Consider the following 22,224-nt stretch of genomic DNA (forward strand, 5'->3'; position numbering starts at 1 on the left):
ATATGAACTAAATTTCATATATATTATATATGGAATTACTTCATATATATTATTTTATATATATGTAAAATATCAACTGCCCAAGGGTAAAAATCTAAGGGGAGCTATAAAAAGCACTACTAGAAAAAAAAATTAAGAACCCCCCTAAATAGCCAAGCATGGGGAGTACATGTCTGCAACCCAAATACTTGGGAAGTATTCAAAATCATTCCAAATTATACATAGTAAGTTCAAGGCCAGTATGAGCTACATAAGACCATATCTTAAAACACAATAAAAGAGGAAACAACATAAATGGCAAGATACATACCATGTTCATAGAGAAAGACTAACTTATCTCTAATAAAATATTAATTCCCCCTAAATGATAAGCTTTTGGGATTGAACATCCTTGTTGAAATGAAATCTGTTAACAAGAAATCAATTTTGAGATACTAGATTACCTAATTGTAAAACTCCACAAAAGTTTAAACAGTTAACTTGAGATGGATCAAGTTAAACTTCAGCATAAAACATACTGCTTATGACACAGAATTTAAAAAAATCATTAAATAAAATGTATATAATGTATATAATATAAAAATACATAATGTATAAAATTCCAAGCTGGACATCAGTAGTACAGAGACTGTAGTCCCAGAAACATTAGGGGCTGAGCAGGAGGATCATCTAAACCCACAAATTTGAAAACAGCATGGGCAAAATAACACTGTGTGTCAAAACCAATAAAATGAAATAAAAAGTAGGCCTAGCATGCACAAGGTCAGGTTTTTGCAAAATAACAACTTCAATGGCAGGGCCTACGTACTTCATTCATGCTGAGCTACATCCCAGCAAATGCAAATGCACTTCGATCAAGGGAAAGTAACATCATAAATTAAAGTAAGTTTTCCTACCTGCTAAGATGGCTAGTATATAATGTATCTATTATACACCACTGTTAAATCTGGATGTGGTGGTGCATGTCTGTTACCCTAGTGCTAAGGAGGCCAAGGCAGGAGCATCTTAAATTCATGTCCAGCCTGAGCTACACAAGCTCCAATCTCAAAAAAATGAGGCACTGACAACCGGAAATTTTAAACGTGGAGCAACTGGAGTGCGTGCACCATTCACGGACATATAAAGTGATGCGCCTTTGCATAGGAGTTTTTAAAGTGATGCCCTTTTTGCGTAGGAGTTTTTGGCCTCAAACGTAAGGAACCCCGTATTTAACTATTTGATATTCAACCAGGAGAAAAAAATAGACATGTATCCAAAAACACAGCACAGGCTGGAGAAAGAGTTCATTGCTTAGGAGCATTGGCCGCTCTTGCAGAGGACCCAGGTTCAATTCCCAGTATTCATATGGCAGCTCACAACTGTCTGCAACTCCAGTTCCAGGGAATTTAGTGCCTTCCAAAGACTCAGACCTATATTCAGGCAAAAGACCCATACACATAAAGTTAGAAAAACAAAACCATATTGCCTTAATGAGAAACAACATAAGTTATTCGTAGTTAATGTGCTGGGGTGGGTTGGTGGGGAGCTCCCCTTTTCTGAGGGGTAGCATAGGAGGAAATGGGGGAAGAGGGAAGGAGGGTGGAACCAGGAGGAGAGGAGGAAAGGGGCTATGATTGGGATGTAGTGAGTAATAATAATGTCATTGGTAAGACACTGAATAAACTATTCAGTAATACAGAAGGATGGAATACATAGCTGGGCAGGGTGGTCCATGCCTTTAATCCCAGCACTAGGGAAGACAAGAAGCAGGGGAAATCTCTGAGTTCAGGGCCAGCCTGTTATACATCGGGAGAACCAGGACAGCCAAGGCTACACACACACACACACACACAAACAAACAAACAAAAAAAAACATCTTGAAAACCAAAAAATGATCTAACACATAATATGGAGACTCTTTTAAAGCATTATAAATGAAAGAAGCAATTTAAGAGTACAGATGACCCATTTACATAAAGTTCAGAAGTGACATTGACTAAAAACCAGCAATTGAGTACTGGAAAGGGGCCTCAAAGATGTCTTTAAAGACAACAGAGCTTAATAGTACTCCTGCATCTTTTTTTTTTTTTTTTGGGGGGGGGTTTTTTTAACAGGGTTTTAGGGTTTTTTTTTTTTTTTTTTTTTAAATTCAACTAAACCTAAGATGTGTACAATTTATCAAAGAAAGAGAAATCTCTATCACCTAAACACTTGATAAATATGGCATTCCCATTCCAGAAGCATGTTTGCAACTCTTCTTGAGTGTGATTTGTGGGCTCTCATCTGTTCAGAGCAATGCCCTGGATAATGAAATTTGTTTTAGAGATAGACACTCGCATGTCCTTTAACGAAACAGCAATCAGAATCTGTGAAGCACTGTCATAGAAGCAGCCATCTATGAGTTAGAAGGCACTGACTGTAACCATTTTACAACATACTAGGGAGTTCTTTTAAACTTCAGTACTTGCTACTCCAAATAATAAAAACAAATTCTGGGAGGGGGAAGGCATAAAGAACACTATCACCAACCTTCAGGAGGCGTATCTCTGGTGTTTACCACCATGATCTTTAGTGTTCCAAATCCTTCCCTAGATAAGGCATAGTAGCACAGACCCATAACCCCAGCACTGAGAGTTACAACCTGGGAGTACATCTTTCCAAATCAGGTGAGTAATCAGGTCATACTTTCCTATTAGAAAATTCTAATATTTGTCTTGTACAGGTAGAAATGAACCACAAAGCCAGAATATGTGATAAAAATTTATTAATATGCAAACATCTTCATTCATACCAGGAATACTGGCAATTAAGTTATAAATGACTTGAGAGTGGATGTGGTTAACAACTTTGGAGCATCCATTAGAATGTCTACTGTCCAAGTAAACCCACAGAAGGTCACTGTAAGTGCAGATCATTTGTTTTTTCAAATCATTTTATACTATAACCCAAGGAAATGATACCTACAGAATGAGTTCTCCCTGCAAGAGCAAGCTAAGAAATTTGTTTTTCTGTTTTGGATAGGGTCCCTAAAATTTTTAGGATATAAATTCCTGCATCCCAGTCTGAACCGACAGTTCCAGAGGGCTAGTTCCCCAAGGCCAGATTCAAATAGCTGTTTCCGTGAAGTATTTCCATGGCACTGTTTTACTTTTCATACAGCAATCTTACGCACTTAACATTTCTGGCAGACAGCAGATAGTGTAGTCAGTGAAGAGTGCTTTACAGGTGCTGGTTAAGGCACAAGGTAACCCTCAGGAAATTTCACTTTATGCACACAGAACCAACGCCATCAGGACTGGCCATCTTTGAAGGGTCTGGAAATGTAAGGACCTATTTCTTAACTCATTAAAATCAGGGTGGCTTCTAAAAATGAGGAATCGCTTAGTTTATCTGAGGTTTTCAACAAAAGCAACCTGTTTTGAATAGTAAAGAATCAAAAGAATTGGCCACTGGCCTTGATGTACGCCTTTTATCCTAGCACTCAGGAGGCAGAGGCAGACAGATCTCTAAGCCAGAGCTATTACACAAGAGAATCCCTGTCTCGAAAAACCAGCAGATGGGTAGATTAGATAGGTAGAAGTCTTTAAATCTCCAGCAGGTACTTTGGTAAGGCTGAATAGTGCCAAGTGGCCAAATGGCTGGGTAACAGGACTGCCCATTTGTATGGACAGCCTCAACAGACCCCTTTTCCTGACTGCTCAACCTCCCGTGCCCAACACTGTATTGAAGTAACTTCTTTCTACCCCTTGCTAATAGCACACAAGTGGGGGTTGGGGGGGAGTTAATTGTGATTTGGATGAAAATGGTCCGAATAAGCTCATATTTCATTAATTGGTCTGTAGTTGGTGGAACTGTTTGGGAAAGATTAGGAGGTATGGCCTAGATGGAGGAGGTATGTCACTGGGGGGCAGGCATTGTGGTTTAAAAAGAAAAAAGAAAAATCTCCTGGCATCATTTCCGGTGTGCTCTGCCTTCTGAGGATCAAGATGTGAGCTCAGCCCTCACCAGCTCTAACCATCAGAAACCGTAAAAAGTAAATCTTTTTGTTGCTTTGGTCATTTTGTCACAGCAATAGAAAAGTAATGAGCAAATAAAAGACCTAAGTTAAATATTTATTACGATTATAACTAAGCTTTATTTTACCCATTTTCTTTGATCCCCACCATATTCCTACTTAAAAAAAAATAGATATATGGTATCAGACAAGTCAGACAAGTATGGACATACTATGAACTCAAAGTTTAACATTTTAGTGGTCTGACAGTATTTTCTTAGAATCCAGCTAATGGGAGTAATCTCCCCCTATTTACCTGACTTACATATGCATTTGAGTTTGAGGTCCCTGGATCCCCCACTGTTTCACTTTTACTGATGCTAAGTTACAAAGTGACTGGTTTATAAATTGGCACTACACTAGAAATCATTCTAATGGGCCCAATCAGTATCAGTTGAAGTTTTTCTGAAGAAATCACTGTCACATCTGTTAAATGTTTAGAGAAAGATCAGTAGTAACAGCTGGGAAAAAAAAAAAAATCAACCTGACACATACCCCAAGAAAATCCTAGTTACTTTTATTTAGTCACACTGACTTCCAAGTTGAGAGCTAATTCAACTTGAAAAACTAACAGATGCATGTTCTTTAATATATACCAACTTCCCCAAAGATAGATGGAAAAGAAAATCTTAAGAGTGTACATTTTTCATTTCTAAAGGAGGCAAAATTTTCCCAAGGGTGTAGCGTAGGTGCGGTAGTGCACACCTGTAGTCCCAGCACCCAGGAGGCAGGAGGAAGCTCTGAATTGGTCAGCCTGGACTACAGTGCTGAGACTACCCTTAAAAATGAAAACCAAACACCTACCGGACTCTCCAGTTGCAGGGATAAATGCTGAGATCAAACAGTTACCTGCTGGGCTTAGTAGTGTAGACTTATCATCCTAGCACTTAAGAGGTAGAGGCAGGGATAAATGCTGAGATCAAACAGTTACCTGCTGGGCTTAGTAGTGTAGACTTATCATCCTAGCACTTAAGAGGTAGAGGCGGGAAGATCAGCAGCTGAAGGCCCTCCGTGGCTACACTGAGACAAGAATCCAAAAGATTCTTTTCATTTTCAGCCATTACCCGGGAGAGAGACCCTACAGCAAGCCCAGCAGGCTGTCCACGTTCTCCGCACTGGAAGGGACATGGTCAACAACTGCAGACATCCTATGAACTTACACTAAGCTATTTCCTTCCAACTGTCAATTGTGGTCTGGCTGTCACTGGGGACTGTGACTTCAAATGTCATGCATGGGGCCTGGCTGTCCAAACGGCAAGGAAGGCTTCTTTTCTACTCAAGTCTGGTTTTTAGGAGAGTGAGGACAAAGGTGGATGACACAATAACCTCTCAAAGGGGCACTGCCAGGCATTATGTTGTCAAAAAACAGTTTAGAAGCACAGCATAAAAAAGCCACTTCTGGTCCTGGATGCCACATCATTCAGTGACAAGAGAAAAAAAAAATGTACAGAGGTAGTTAGAAGTCACTCTGGTTCCAAATAGAAGAAACTTTAGGCAAGTTATTTAATCTTACTGAGTCTTACTTTCCTCTTCCATGAAACTTGTTTTAAGCTTTGAACATGAAAGTGGCAAATTATCACACTATAGATGTGGTAAGACTCAACTGTCCTTAAGTCTATACTTGACTGTAAATGTCACTAACAATATCCACAAGTTTCTTTGCTGAGACTGCTTTATAGTGACTATCAGCTTCTAAGTGAAAGGTGAACTTACTTCTTGAGTACTTTTGAGGTCTTACATTTAAAAAATGGCATCCACGGTCCACTGAGCATCTAAATGTGTATATTACAACACAAACAACCATCTAAAGTTTATGTTCAAGATGCTGAAAGCTTTCAGAAATAGTTCTGAAAAGTCTCTTTAGCCAAATTAAATGTTGGGGATGGTCTCATTCACAGTTCCCTACACAGAACCTGAACCAAATCTTGACAGTTTATAGTAAATAGGAACAGTGAATAAGGCACATTATACAGGTGGCTGTTATTCACCTAAGTCATCTGTTTCCATCTATAAAAATAAACGTAAGTAACTAATGAAATAACAAAATAAAAGTTTATTTTATTAGAATTAGGAATGTTCTTTCCCTCTGGGCAACCTCAACAGTCCAGTTACAATGAAAATCTAAGAACAGTTATTTCCACAGCACAAGGTGCTCTATGCACAAAATTACAGGGTTAGGAGCATTTAATCAATTTATCGATCTGATTGTCTCACCAACCCACCCCATCCCATCCCCCAAGTGCTCTATACCGGGATACGTAGCTAATAAAAGAATTCATTACATTAAGTCCTTTTACTCTCTTGTTCTAAGTTTCAACTCCTAATCACAGGTGAACCACACATTACACTGCAGATTCAACCATTTCAAATCAAGTCAGTCAGTCTTGGATCTACTTGTGTGTATGTATACAAGTGTGTCTTTAATATATTTATTTAAACACACATAAAACATATACAATCTGAGTTGCAGCAAATTACAAGGAATTTAGAGTCTGGTGATGTTAAATGCTACTCCATTTACCACTATGGTATGTCTCCTGAGCTTTGGATCAAAGTTTTATTGTAAATCATTGAAAGTTCACCTGCTGTTCAATGAATTGCTCAAATGAAGCATGCACTGACAATGTAGCCGATCTCAACAACACAGGGAGACCCTGGTGCTTACTGAAAGTAGAGCCCTCTGAGAAACTTAGGTAGGTCAAATAGGGAAGCTGTTAACAGTATGGCTTGCCTATCCCAGCTGGGGGCGCTGAGGCTGGCTACTACCAAAAGCAGTTAGGTTCTGTCAGATCTGGAGACGGTTGTTAAAAGCTTGGATGTAGCAGAAAGGCCAATTCACCGTGACCCACACAAACTGCGACTGCGATACTCTCAGGTCCCACGCCAACACTGGACTAGGAACTGTCACCGTCTACACTACCCCTCCACGGGCTGGGGACCGAGACTATGAGATCCACACACTCTTTCGGAGGCTTTTTGCAAGGGCAGGGGGTGAAGAGGACTTATGACACTCAGATCTAGATACTGCAAAGTTAACTCTTTAAACACCACACACACAAAGCATTTTAAGGAACCGTATATATCTATGTGACAATTCTGGTTGCTTTTCAAAGTCACCAGGAAAAGGAACTTACTTGAGCTTTCTTTGAAATCTTCTTGGTTTTGATGTTTTTAAGATTGATGCAATTATTTAAAACGGATAATGGGAGAGTAACAGGGCAAAGAGAAAATGGAAAAGCAGACACTTGAGTTCAGATTTGCCACCTGAGGTGACAAGAAAAGGGAAGAAAAAAGATACGAGTTGATCCTAAAGCGACAAGTGTTTAAGGAAGCAGCATAATACACTCAGCAAACATTCACTGATTTTTGATGGGAACAGAACAGTTGCAAGTACATCTCATGTAACAACCTTTCTAAAAGGAAAAGTAGGGTGATTCAGCAAAGCCTAACTTAGGCAAAAAGCCAGAGGAAAGTGAACCTACTTCCCAATGGAGTAATAAGATGTACAATGCAAGAACAGACAAAGCTGCCTCACAAATGGTAAACACTCCCTAGGCACAAGACAGTTAAAGGAAGACGAAGAGGTCCTCAGCCAAAGCTGGCATTTAATAGTTTTACCTCTTGATCTAGTTGCCTAGTTCACTCTGCACTCTTATATAAAACTGACAGTTATTAGGGATGCTGACCTGTTGGAAAATACCACAGGCAGAATGGCCTAAATAGGTATATAGTTAATAAAACCACCACCATCCTTTACTTTTAACATAGCTTTTAGTAGAAATTTCATAAAAATGGACATCACAGCTAAAATGCATTATTCTCCTATATGCTGACAATAGAAAAGAAGCAAACTTAGGGATTCCTACTCAAATGCACTGGATGAGAGTATCATGTTCTAGTGGTGTTTGCCTTCAAAACGAACCCACTGCAACACACACAAGCAATTTCAGTATCCACCATTTTAAATTCACAATCTCAGACTAAGTGAATGGCTATTTATTTATAAAGTGAAAACATTGTATTCAACACCCTAACATAAAGAAGGGATGAGAGATGAGCCACAACTAAAAATTTAAAAGGCTCAAAGCAGCAATTCAGGAAAAACAGAAAAAGAATTTTGAAATGCTTCCTCCAGATGTGATGGGGAGCCTAGGAAGCCTACAGCTGTTTGCATGACATGGGGACATGGGCTGGGATAGGGGCATCAAGGCCACAGAGGAGGAGTAGGTTGGGACAGCATCATCATGAATCAAAGCAACTAAACCCCTTGTAGTCTTTAACAGGCTGAGGCATTTGTTCAGAACTTAAACTTCCTGGCTCTAGATCCAGAAGCTGGGAATTCAAGGCATGAGGCCCATGGCCAGCAAAAGACACAACCAAACCAGAAAGGGCAAACTGACCTCAGGAAAGAGAAAGCGTTCTAATTAGGTCTTGCAGAGGGGCTTAAAAAACACACACCTTTATCCCAACCCCAACCCTAGAAAGATAAAGCCAACTGAAAGAAAATGCACAGCAAATAGACATAATTTTGAAGCTTTTTAAAGAATAAATATTTTTGTAATTAAACATTATGCAAACACGTGCCACGCTTGCTTTATCCATGCATATGCGCTATATACAATTTTGAAAAATACTGTGTTGTCCTTTTGTTTTAAAAGTCATATACAAAGTTTTTGTGTTTTCGTTTGTTTAATCCTCTTGCTGCCTACCCCCTTCCCCCTCCCAAGAATTTCCTTTACAAGTAGCTAATAATCATTATTCACTCATGACCTTAGGGTATGAGAGAAAGTGAGTGTAACTGTGTGTGGGGGTGTGTATGTGCAGGAGAGGAAGGGAAGAGTCCTTACCAAAGTACAACAAAATGGCTGGTTTGGACATGAAAAGCAGTGTCAAGAAGCTTTTTGAAATTTTAACTGCACTACACTCAGGAAAAAGAAAAAGGAAGTCAGCTTTGAGAATGAAGCTACGTTACAAGTTAAAGTTGGAGGGCTTTTTGTGTGTCTGTCACACTTTGTTGGCGGCCTAGAATACTGTTGTACAATGGTTTATCTACCTTTTTTATTACAATATAATGTACTTAAACTTTCCGTTAACAAAACAGAACTCTGGCACTGCAGACCAGCGGTGTCAGAACAGGCTTAGTGCCTCCTTGTCTGTGTTTGTGTTTGTTGTGTTTTAATTGCATGAGCACTCTAGATGGCAAAGTTCTCAGAGTTCATTTTTATGCAGGGCCATTCTCAGTCCTCAATGTACTCCCACAGGTCTTTTTCATAGCCTTCATGCACATGCTGCAGCAAAACCCTTCGTCGGCTCTCACAGTATCTGCAATCAAAGAGAAAAAAAGCTTGTCATCAGCCTCTGATAATGACACTATTGGTTTTTTTTTTTTTTTGCATTCTTTTGCTGCAGGAAATCAAACCCAGGACCACGTGAATGCTAGACTAACACTCTAACAATCTATCCTTCTAGCCCAAGGTTATTTTAAACTCAGACTCCCAGTGCCAGAAATTAATTTTAGAGTACTCAAATGTTAGCAGTTCCTATGGGCCTTCAAAACAGTGACTCAAGCCCATAAATTAAGAAGTGAGTTTAGTTCATAGGTCATTTATTCCTATCTATAAAATAACATACTGGTTAACTGTAAAAGAATTATAAATAAAATGTAGTAATTACATTTAGCCAAAGAAAGTAAAGATACTGGGGATTAAATCTCCAGGCCTTCTACCTTCCCAGTTTCCGTACTACTATTAAATAGATGCCAGGGGCCAGGTGGTGGCGGCGCACACCTCTGATTCCAGCACTCGGGAGGCAGAGGCGGGTAGACCTGAGTTCGATGTCAGCCTGGTTACAGCAAAGAAAACGATCTCAAAAATAGCAATAAAAAGAAACCCAAAGAAAACAAAAGCTACCAGGAAATAGACAGATGGCTGAGGGGTTAAGAACATTCCTTGCTTTTCCAAAGGATCCAAGTTCAGTTCCCAGTACCCACACCTAGTGGCTCACAATTGCCTATTAACTCTAGCTCCAGGAAATCTGACCCCCTCTTCTAGCCTCTTTGCATATATCCACACACATACCTACACAGACATACATGCATACACATAAATTTAAAAAAATAAGACATTTTTAAAAAGAGGTGACAGTATGTGAGGAACACAATTTGGGAGAGAGTTTTATGCAGAGAAATCCACTTTTTTAATCCATAACTTAAACTTAAAAGGCACTGAATTCTGAAGTTCTGTTTACCTCTAAGCTAAGTTTCATCTAAGAGATAAAAGCTAACAAAAACTCTAAAAAAGGATGCATAATTTATTTTGAAAGAACCATGAACCTGGGCAAAACTCTATTTGCACCCCCTCATGCTAACGGCTACTTCTTTCTCTTAAAGTCACTTTCCCTATAGGGTAGGGCTTTCAACTGAGGTACAGTCAGCCATTAGGATAAATGGCTAGACGGCTCCTCCATGCTCATCAGTATACCCTCTGCCACTTCCTGCCCAACAGACAGAAGTAATCTGTCAGCTAGGTCAACCATACAAACGTCAACACTGGCAGGAAATTTTGTCCATCAGTTATTAAAATCTCACCTGTACTTATCTTGAACTTTCTGCTTTATATCCTGCAGAGAATCTTGGGAAATATCTCGTTCAAGGTACCCCGAAAGCACCTCTGTGGCATTTTCTAGATCTGCTTGATTATTCTGAAAGAATAATAATATAAAGTAAATTCTGGCTCCAAAATCAAGCTAAAATATAACCCATTTTAGTCAGTCTGCTGACTACACACTTACTTTCAACACTGATAGTCTTTCTGATAAGAGGCTTAACTAGTAAAGCTCTTTATGGCTTTCACCTGTGACAACCTTTTTTTTTTTTTTTTTTTTTTTTTTTTTCCTATCCCAGAACAATTTTGAAAATGTTAGAGAAGATTCAACCATTACCTCTGGAAGAATACTGAGGACAATTTGAAAGTCTTTAGGATTTTCTAGATCTAAGAGCTGCTTATTTTGAAAACTAAAACTTACCGTACCCACATTTGGTTATGTGTATGTATATATTTAAGTTTATGGAAATAGCCATTTCCATAAACTTAAATATATACATACACACACAGAGATGTTTCTAAGACATGTCACCTGTAAAACCCCGAATGGCATAGAATTTTCCGTGTAGGCCATGCTGGCCTCAAATCCATTGAGATCATCTACCTCGAGAGTTCTGAGATTAAAAGAATGTACCTTCATATTCAGCTGAATAAATTTATTTTACACCATATGCAAGGTCAATATTCTATGATTCATTTTTTTTGTCCTTGTTTGTTTTTTTAAAAAAAGGCCTCACTATGTGGTTGTGGCTGGCCTAGAACCAGGCTAGGTTTGAATTAACAAAGATACGCCTCTTACTGGGATGACAGGATGAGACATCAAACCTGGGTGTTCTCTATTTTAGCATCTAGGATGCTGTGAGGCTTAAGTGACACAATCCATGTATATCACTTTTTTAGCACATGGCACACTCTAAGTTCTCAATAAGTACAAAACTAGACTCTACATTAGGTGTTAAGACGCAGAGGTTAGCTTTTATGTTGACACAGTGGCTAAAAAAGGCACTTTTAGCAGTGAAGGTTTTTCAAGTAAAGATTCGTGAGCTGGGTGTGGTGGCACAAACCTTTAATCCCAATACGTGGGAGGCTGGGCAGGGGGATCCCTGTGAGTATGAGGGCAGCCTGGTCTACACAGCTAAATCCTCTTGTCTCAATAAAACAAGACAAAACAAAGACTTGAGAAAAGATGTCAAGCCACCAGGATGAATAGTTTGCTGTAATTCTTCAGAGCTAAACGGTGATATAAGGAAAAACTCCAATCTAGGGCTGACTATAGAACTAGTAGAGTTAACTAGATAGCTAACCCCATACAAATCTGAATGCAGATTAGTATAACGAAGAAGTTTCTCACAGCTTTCTAGTAAGGACTGTTTTTTTTGTTAATATTTATTCACTACGTACACAGTGCTCTGCCTGCATGTGTGCCTGCACACCAGCAGAGGGCACCAGATGTCATTAGAGATGGTTGGGAGCCGCCGTGTGGTTGCTGGGGATTGAACTAGCCACCTCTGGACGAGCAGCCAGTGCCCTTAACCTCTGAGCCATCTCTCCAGCACCCCTTTTTCTGCCCCACTGAGACAGGGTTTCTCTGTGTAGCCCTGGGCTAACCTGGAACTTGCTCTATAGAACAGGCTGGGCTCAAACTCAGTGATCCGCCTACCTGTGCCTCACAAGTTCTGGGATCAAAGATGTGCACCATCACCACCTTTTTAATAGAAAGGGGTTAAGTCTGTTCTATGAAAAAAAGGTGGCCTTCTCTCCCCCCCCCCCCCCCACCCTCCCCACCCCCAGTCCCAGGAACTAGTCCTACCTCAAAGATAATGGACTGGTTATTCTTTTTGAGGTAGAAAGCGAAGACATAAGTGTACATGAGTGTGGCACGACACTGGCAGAGGACATCGACTGCTTTCTTCAGGAACTGCACCTCGATCCAGGACATGTTGTGCTGCTGCATCTCCTCCATCTTCTGTTTCACCTGAGCATACAGCTTATGCTCAAAGCGTAGACTCTGCATGTGGTTCATATAGCGATTACAGTAGAACAGGTACCTCTGCAGGGCTGCCCTGGATCGCTGACCCAGTGAGAAAAACAAAAAGTCTTGTAATTTTGACATGCAAAATCATATATAAAAGCTGCTGTCTAACCAAGCCACACGTGATAGCACCTCACATGTTAAAACAGCTCATCACTTGAAAAAGCAAAGATAGTAAGAATTGGCAATAATGTGGAGTGAAGGGAGTTCTTGTACAACACTGCTGGGAGGAATATAAATTAGTAGAATCACTATGGAAAAATACATGGAAGGCTCTCAGAAAATTAAAAGTAAAATCATCAGTGTTACTCAATACTGCTCTGCCTTAACCATGAGCCACACGTTTGCCTATTTTACCTTAACATTAAAATGTCTTCTACAATTAGTGGCCAACAAATTAAACAATGGTGCTAAAGAATATTTTTTAGCATTACAAAAAAGTTGCACACAATTTTCAAAGAAAACAAGAAGCAGCTGTGTATATTGGTGGTAGCTGAACCCAGTGATTTGTGCAAGCTCAGCAAATTTACTGACAACCCGGCCCTCATGTTTAGGAAAAAAATATTTTAAGTAGATAACTACCCTGAGGCAAAAAGATATCACACAGCTCCGAAGACAACCTAACAGAAGCAGGTAGTACAGTCAACTAAGTGTTTTGTTTTGTTTTGGTCTTTTCTAGCTCAGGGTTTCTCTGTACACCCTTGGCTGTCCAGGGAAATCACCAGGCTGGCCTAGAGATCCATCTACCTCTCCCTCCAGAGTACTGGAATTAAAGGTGTGAAATACCACCACATGGCAACTGTTGTTTGTTTTGTTTTTTCGAGACAGGGTTTCTCTGTATAGCCTTGGCTGTCCTGGACTTGTTTTGTAGACCAGGTTGGCCTCAATCTCACAGCCACCTACCTCTGCCTCCCTGAGTGCTTGGACTAATGGCATGTGTCACCATGCCTGGCTAAAAATAATTTTTTAAACTTATTTTATGTGTATCAATCATGTGAGTGCCTGGTCCCTGAGGGAGCCAGAAAAAGGCAGCAGATCCCCTAGAACTAAGAGGTAGAGGAGACTGAGAGCTATCATGTAGGTGCAAGGAACTGAACCCAGATTTTCAGGAAGAACACCCAGTGCACTCTTAACCACTGAGCCATCTCTTCAGCCTTTAACTAAGCGTTCAATGTCCTCTCACAGATATTGCATTTGCTTAGCTTTAAGGACTTAAATGAAGGCAGACTCATCTACTCAAGAGTTTTAGAGAGCTACACAGTAAGACACTGTCTTAAAAAAAAAAAAAAGTTGTGCAAAGACATAACTACTAAATGACAGCAAGGTTATAAATAAATCCTGAAGGTTGGGGAAAGCTGCAGGAGGGAGAGGTGGATAATATAAAGGGAAAATGAGATTATTAATCACATCCAATTTATAGACCCGATCTGAACTAACTATAAGGAAAATCTTAGCAAGTAACATAGATCAGAGTACCTGTGCATAGGCCTGACAAAACTCATCCAGAGTACTGTCCTCTGTGAACATGCAAGCTTATATACACGAGCACTCACACATAGGTGCACACAATTACAATTAAATTTTTACTAGGTAATTTATAACATGAGATCCTGCCTCGAAAAAAATGAAAACTGAAAGAAATGTATAACAGATTTGAAACCATCTGAACAACAGTGGATTTAATCAGGAGGTTGTGTGGAGAGGTTCATGCTGATAATGTCAGAACTCACTCAGAAGACAAGAGACAGGATTTAAAATTGAAGACAGCAAGGTAAGCATAAATCTAGAGCAGCCACAATTACAGAGCTAGATTCTGTCTGTCTGTGCCTGTCCTTCCCATTTTTCAAGGAACCAAATGTATACATATTTACAACAACAATCTTAACATCAAAAGCTAGAGAGCTAGAGATGCAATTCAGGAGCAAAGCACACATTTGTTTGGCATTAGTCACTGGGTCCCAACACATCTACATACAATAATGGAATTCTGTATAGCCTCTTCAGTAATGAAACAATACAATTTTTGACTTTCAATATATTTTTCATTATTATTGTCTTATAAAATTAACTGACCTAAAGTCTCCTCCAGTTTTTCTGTAAGCCTCTAGAACTATTTTAAAATGTACACTTGGAATCTCTAGTATGATATATAGAAAATGATTAGTAAATATTAAGTGTGATCTTACCACACATATACATGCAGCTCTATTTCTCTTTCTTCATGCCTTAAAGTCTACAAATAACAGACATCCAGGTGGCTTCTATAGTATGTGTGTGCATACACACATAGCAAAATATATATATATATATATATATATATGCATACATACATACATACACATGCATATATATGTATCTAGAGAGAAAGAGCACATGCAAGTATACAGAAATAAAGGTGGCACGCGCCTTTAATCCAGCACTTGGAAGGTAGGGAGGCAGGTGGAGCTCTTATGATTTTGAAGCCAGCCTGGTCTGCAAAGCAAGTCCAGAACAGCCAAGGCTACACGGAGAAACCCCGTCTCGAAAAACCAAAGAAAGAAAAAGAAAAAAAAAAGGGGGGGGGGGGAGGTTAAGCAGAAGACTCTATAGTTGGTCTCTAAATATATTAACCCTGAACCTCAAAATTCTCAATCATGCTCCAATATCCCATACAACACTGAAGAACAGAAGGGAGGGGGCAAGTAAAATTATCTTTTTGTTTTGCCCCTTGCCTATTTTGAAAGGGTCAGAGAATAGACTAGACTGGCCTTGAAATCAAGATCCTCCTGTTTCTGCTTCCCACCTCCTGAGAGCTGTATTTACAGCATGCATCAACTATGCCTGGCAAAACCAGATTATTTCAAGAGCCAGTTATGTACAAAACCAATGCTTATGAGCTAAAAATGTCAATGGGGGAACTAACCTGCCTGGTATGTTAACTTTCAACTAAGTACTATTATCTGCAATTTTGTTGTTGTTGATTTTTGTTTTTCCAGACAGGGTTTTTCCGTGTAATAGCCCTGGATGTCCTGGAAAGCTATCTGTAGACTAGGGTGGCCTTGAACTCAAAGCCATCCCCTGCATCTGCCTCCTGGGTACTGGTATTAAAGGTGTGTAATACCATGACCAGATTGCAAAACTGTTAAATTCCCAAAATCTAACTGAAAAACCAACTTATCACATTACCACATAGGATGCTAGAAGGACTTATTGCCTTTAATCCTAGCACTCAGGACTAGGAAGGAGGTGCATCTCCAATTTCCTTCCAGGCCTGCCTGGTCTACATAGTAAGCAGGCCTAGCAGGACTATATACTGAGACTCTATGTCAAAAATAACGTAAAAATGAAAGAAAGATTAAAAAAAGAAATCAAGCTTACAAACAAACCCTCGAAATAAAAGAGAACTTTCAATGCAAGTAACAACCTTCTAATAAATGGCAGGATCTAGAATGAAAAACAAATTCTTCAGGACTTGAAAGAGAGTCCCAAAATAAACTGTTCTGCCAGCCAAGTATAGCTACCAACTGCTTTTTGTAAGTAAAGCTTCTGAAACACAGTTCCATTCATCTGTTAAAGCCTGTGGCTTCCTTAGCAATAAAGGGAGAAACAGAACTGAGTAACCATAATGGAGATCATACAGTCTGCAGGTAGTATTTGATTCCCTCCCCAGTGCTGGGATTCAAAGCCTGGCACATGCTAGAAAACTCTAACACTGAGCTTCAACCCTCTTTCTGTCTTAATCTCTCCTCCCACTGTGTGTGCGTGTGCTCACACACGCATGCATACACATGCCAGCAAGAGGTCAGAGTTTACTTTCAGGAATCAGTTCTCTCTTTCTATACTGTGGATTCAGGAAATCAAATGTCAATACTTTTACTCACTGAGCTATCTCAACGGGCCTCTCTCCCTAACTCCCAACTCCTTCATATGTATGTGTGCATGTCAAGAGCCAAAGCTCACATACGGAATCTTTCTAGATCATTACTGAGGTATGGACTCTCACTGAATAGGGTTCCTGCTGATTTTGCTAATCTACCTGGCCAGCTGGCTAAAGGAATCTGGTTTCTGCCTCCTGAATGCTAGGATCATAGGCAGTTGCCATGTAGATGCTAGAGATCTAAATTTGAGTCCTTGTATTTCACGTTTTAAACACCATGCAGATCTCCCCAGTACCATAAACACACATACGCTTTTGAAACAGCATCTCACTAAATTGCTCAGGCTGGCTTTTAACTTCTCTCTGTAGCTCAGGGAGACCTGTACTCATGGTGCTCTGTGTCACCCTCTTAAGTAGCTGAAGTTACATACCTGTGCCATCAGGCATGGCTTTGGCCTTCCATAGAAAAATTGTTATGATTTCCAAGGGTAAAAGATTCAAATTTTTACCACTGTCAGCACAACAAGAACACAAACTTTTCTACAAGACACAGTACTCAAAGTAAAACAAGAATATTTCTGGACCAAATTTCTAGTACTTTTGAAAACTACAATAACACAAGAGATATCAGGTCAGCACTCAAGAATAGGAGCACAAGAAAAGATCAAGGTTAAACAGGCATGTAATGGTACGTACCTATCAAGTAAGTAAAACCACTGATTGGAAATTTTTCCCTATGTCCCCACAAAACCGTAAGAGTCCAGATTGTTCTAACTTGTACATAGAAAAAACACAGACCCGAATTTAAGAGGCATGCATAGCACTCAGGGAGGCAAAGGCAAGCTGATCTCTGTGAGTTTGAGGCAAAGAAATAAGCAGCACTCCTCCATGGCCTCTGTACCAGCTCCTGCCTCCAGGTTCCTGCCCTCACTGCTTTTAATGATGGGACTGTTATATGGAACTAAGAGTAAAATAAACCCTTTCCTCTGGAAAGTTGCTTTTGGTCATGGTGTTTCATCATAGCAAGAGTAATCCTAACTAAGCAGCATCTTAAATTGAAATCTGAGGCCAACTAAATGGGAGTGGAGTAGAAAGTACCATAAGGTCTGGTACTAGCAAACCACTGAAACGTGTTGCTTTTTGAGTCAGAGTCTATGTAGTTCTGTTGTCTGTGAACTTGTTATTCAGACCTGGCTGGCCTTGAACTCTGATATCCTCCTCCCTGTCCCTGCTGAATTAAAAGGTATGTGCCACCATGCCTGGCCTCAGAGCACAGACTTTTAATAAGAACAATTTAAGATGGGAGATGTAGCTCAATGGTAGAATGTTTGCTTTGCAATACAGGAATCCCGGGGTCCACCCCATAGAGCACGTATAACTAGACATGGTGTTGTTTCATTTCAAAATCTACAATATTAAATCAATGTCCCTAGGTTTCACTGACTGTGATTTTACTGCACAGCTGGATATAAATGTTTGCAAGTGGCTTTACATTCACACATGTTTAAATAATAGGTCGTGACTATGTTTAAACCAGCACGACAGTTTGTAAGAATGTGTGCATACATGGAACTACAGTATTTTGAACCTAGACTGAGATAAACAGTAAAGAACAAAAGACTAAAAATCAAATTGCCCAAAAGGACCAAAATATCAGACATCTGTGAAACATTTATCATTTGTAATTATAAAGACACAGTATCCTTTATTTTTACCAATATGGGAGTATATAGTATTATGTATACGGGCCTTTTTTTAATTAGAATGATGGAGGTCTACGTGTGTTGAGTGGAGGAGTCTTGCTGGTATCAAACTTGCTATATAGCCAAAGGCTGACCTCAAATTTGAGACCCTCCCAGCCTCCAGGGTACTGGGATTTCAAGCACACCACTATGTGCCGCTCCTAGAAACTTTAAAGAAACGCCTTTAAAAACTGAACAACAACAAACAGATGCAAAGCATATCTTGGACTGTATCCAACTGGAAAAAAAAACAAAAAACATGTCTTTTTGTCTCTAGATACGTCAATAAAGAATGGCTAAATGGTTTTACCACATAATAAGGTTATGAGATTAAAAAAAGAAGTACTGGGACCTAGACCCCCTGCTCAGATGTAGCTGACTGGCAGCTCAGTCTCCATGTGGATCTCTGAGTGAGGACAGCAGGGGCTGCCTCTGTCATGAACCCGGCTGCCTGCTCTTTGATCACTTGCCACTGGTGATGCAGCCTTGCCAGGCCACAGAGGAAGGGGATCCAGGCAGTCCTGGTGAGACTTCAGATGGCAGGGGAAAAGAACTCCCCCTTTTAGTGAACTAGGGAAAGAGGACAGGGAGGGAGAGTGGGACTGGGAGGAGTTGAGGGAGGGAACTACAATCGGGATGTATAATAAATAAATTGTTAAAAAGAAAAAAAAAAAAAAAGAAATGGCTGTATAAACAACAACAACAACAAAAAAGTATTATAAATGCAAACTTTCTGTTTGAATCCTTTCTCTAATAGCAGGTCATTTCTATGACAGGAAGTTCCCCAACTCCTAAGAGACTTTTTCAAATCAGCTAACCTATCAGAACTACATGAGCAATGACAAATCAGTGACACACTGTGTGCTCCATGAAGAACAGCAGCAGTTTACCCAAATGCTTCTTTTCCTTCCTTCCCTCCTTTAGTTTTTCAAGACATGGGTTCTCTGTGTAGCCTTGGCTGTCTTGAAGTCACGCTGCAGACCAGGCTGGCCTCAGTCTCCCTGAGTGCTGGGATTATAGGCATGCACTACTGTGCCCAGCTCAACTGCTTGAATGTATATGTGAATGCTGATACCACACCACCACTGGGACATGAAAATAAGCAACATAACTAGCTCAACTAAAAGAAAGCAAACAAGACTGTCCTTACAAAGGAGCATGGTTGGCATATTCCTGTAATCTCACAATTGGGAAGGCAGTATTAGGAATTCAAGCTACAAAGCAAGAGGTTGTCTCAAAATAAAGCAACAACAGCAAAACAGAAAAGACTGAACACAATGCACATGCTTATAATTGGCACTCGGGAAGAAGCAGAGGCAGAAGGAACATGAGGTTGCTGTCATTTTGGGCTATAGAGCCTGTCTCAGAAAACAACAATGAATGTTTCTCCTAAGTATTGTATGAGTGCCTTTCTAAATGTAAGCAGACAACTAGGATTTAATATAGTGTTTATAGACAAGTAATTCAGAGCTGAATGTTTCTGCAAGGTTCCCCCTGAAAAATGTGCCTAAGGAATTCCTAGCCAGTACTGCCCTGCCATGGCTGCACTCACCTCTTGGGCGTCTCTTGCCGCCTTTGCATCATCCTCATTATAGCGGTTACAGTTGTACCTTAAAGAAAATTAAGAGGATTTCAGAAAACCACAAATCAAATAAAAAGGGAAAAGAACGGAGCACTTTAACTTGTACTAAAGAATAAATTAGAACCAGCATACTATTTTACAACAGATAAACTGAGACGTCAAAACACCTAGGGTTTTATTGTAATAATGGTAGAACTAAAAGACTGAATAAAGCTGGGTTAAATATAATCCAAACACAAAATATTTCAATTGCCTAAAATACTAGATCAATTCTGCACCTTCTAGGTAGCTCATCGTGAACCTAAACTATAACCATTAGAGAACTCCGTAGTACAGAAGCTCATTTTTACTATGTGTAGCCTAACTCCATTTCAGAAGATCATCTTTTGTCTTAAGCATTTTGTCACTGTATCTCTCCTTTTATAAACCAGAGAACCAACAATCAGCAAGTTACTCTGTAAAAGATGCTGTGCTATGTACTTTACACACTACTATGATTTATTAACTGACACTGAAAAAAGAAATGATACACAAAAGAAGGAAGGAGGAGGGAACATGTCCAGAAAAATTAACTCAGAGTGGAAATGATTTGTTGTTGTTACTATGTATCTTTTTTTGGTCAGGCAGGGTCTAACTAAGCACTGGCTGGTTTGAGTGAGACCTGCTATGCAGACCAAGCTGACCTAGAACTCAAGAGATCTGCCTAGCACTGCACCCCAACTGCTGGGATTAAGGTTACATGCTACCATGCCTGGCCACGGTGCATTTTTTATTAGAGACTACATTCTGATCTTGGTTATTTATTTATTTAATGTTTAACCACTTGCAGTGTGCTTTCAATAGGTGATTCAGAGTTGATTACTAGAGGCAGTTCAGGCAGGAAGTCAAGAGCTAGCACAATGTTGCAGCATCTGTTAACAGTGAACCTTTATTTTAGAGCTAAAGGAAGACTTTAAAAATTCCCATTCCCCCTTCCATCCCAAAAGAAAAAACCTGAATGTAAATGTTACAGTAAACTGCATAAGGCTTGAGAGTGGCTCAATGGATAAAGGCAATTGCTACACTTGCACAGGATCAGATTTGATTCCCAGAATACACAGGAGGCCGCTCAAAACCTTCTGGAACTCCAAGTCCAAATTATTTAATGCCCTCTTCTGGGCTTGTAGGCAGTTGCTGAACAATGACTGAGCATCCGTGTGATAAGACACATGTGCTTACATGAACACTCATAAAAAAATGTAAATTTAAAACTGAGTTGCTGTACACTTATCAACATTTCAGAATTGTTTCTGAATACACACGTGTGTACATGGAACTAAGGATTGATATGTAGAACCTCTCGCATGCTAAGCAGATGTTCTGCCACTGAGCTATCCTCAGCTCTTCAGAAGTATGTATGTATCTGTATGCATACATAATATACAAACACACATCTTTGATTTTACCAAATATGTATCAGAAAGCAGTTTTGAGAAATTTGTCGGTGTATACATATTTGCATGTGCATTTGTATGTATGTCTGTATATACACATATATATTCAATAACTTTCTTTTGACTTACATGCTTGAGTAACATGGCTTTTGGAGGTAAGATGATCTCTTACAAAAATATATCAGCAAGCAGAAGGGGGGAAGGCTTTCAAGAAGCTTTTAAAGATAACCCTCACCAAGGAAAATGCAAATCCATTATGTTTATGCCAAGAAATGGCTAATCAATCCCAAATATTGTTGCTTATTTTTACTGCATAGGCTACAAACTTCTGTCCCAATGGAATATTTTGCTGAAATAATATGGTTCAGATATATTCTATACAAATTATACTTAATTGCTTAATCTTTTCTCTTTCTTTGTTCCAGCTTTTTCGAGACAGAGTCTCTGGGTAGCCTTGGCTGTCCTCCATTTCGTACAGATCAACTCTGCTGTCCTGGGATGAAAGGTGTACACCAAGACGTTTGGCTTAATTGCTTAATCTTGGATACTAGCCTATTTCCCACTATTCAGAAGTAACTCACAATTGACTTTATCTTAAAGTAACAAAGACAACACACCTCATCATCCATACTTATCAAGGTACTAAATTTAATGGAAAGATCACTACCCTTGATTTCTTTTGGTTAACTGGTAACATTCTCTTCTTCCTAACTTCTAAACTTCACAAGTTTTCTTTCTAATTTGTTTCTGTGACAAGGTCTCTCTAAATAACCCAAGGTGGTCTGGAACTAGTTATACAGACCAGGCTAGGCTGTCATTCAGTTTCCAGCTGCATCCTGACTGCTGGAATTATAGGTGTGTACCACACCAGCCTCCTTGTGCTTTAAAAAAAAAATAAAATAAAAAAATTATATATATATTTTTTTAAAGCACAAGGAGGCTGG

General features: G+C 39.6%; 1 protein-coding gene across 1 annotated transcript in view; it reads right to left on the reverse strand.

The window, feature by feature from the left end:
- Nucleotides 1-6,071: 6,071 nt before the first annotated feature.
- The window catches only part of Arih1 (ariadne RBR E3 ubiquitin protein ligase 1), a 102,793-nt gene continuing 86,640 nt past the window's right edge, over nt 6,072-22,224 (reverse strand). Inside the window, exons 11-14 of the mRNA XM_055621738.1 lie at nt 19,818-19,875; nt 12,446-12,706; nt 10,620-10,732; nt 6,072-9,355 (exon numbers count right to left, since the gene is read on the reverse strand). Coding sequence (XP_055477713.1) covers nt 9,271-9,355; nt 10,620-10,732; nt 12,446-12,706; nt 19,818-19,875 — 517 coding nt within the window. The 3' untranslated portion in view covers nt 6,072-9,270. The remainder of the gene's footprint in view (nt 9,356-10,619; nt 10,733-12,445; nt 12,707-19,817; nt 19,876-22,224) is intronic.

The sequence above is a fragment of the Psammomys obesus genome, unplaced genomic scaffold (genome assembly GCF_907164565.1).
Source record: "Psammomys obesus unplaced genomic scaffold, mPsaObe1.curated_primary_1811, whole genome shotgun sequence".
Lineage (NCBI taxonomy): Eukaryota > Metazoa > Chordata > Mammalia > Rodentia > Muridae > Psammomys > Psammomys obesus.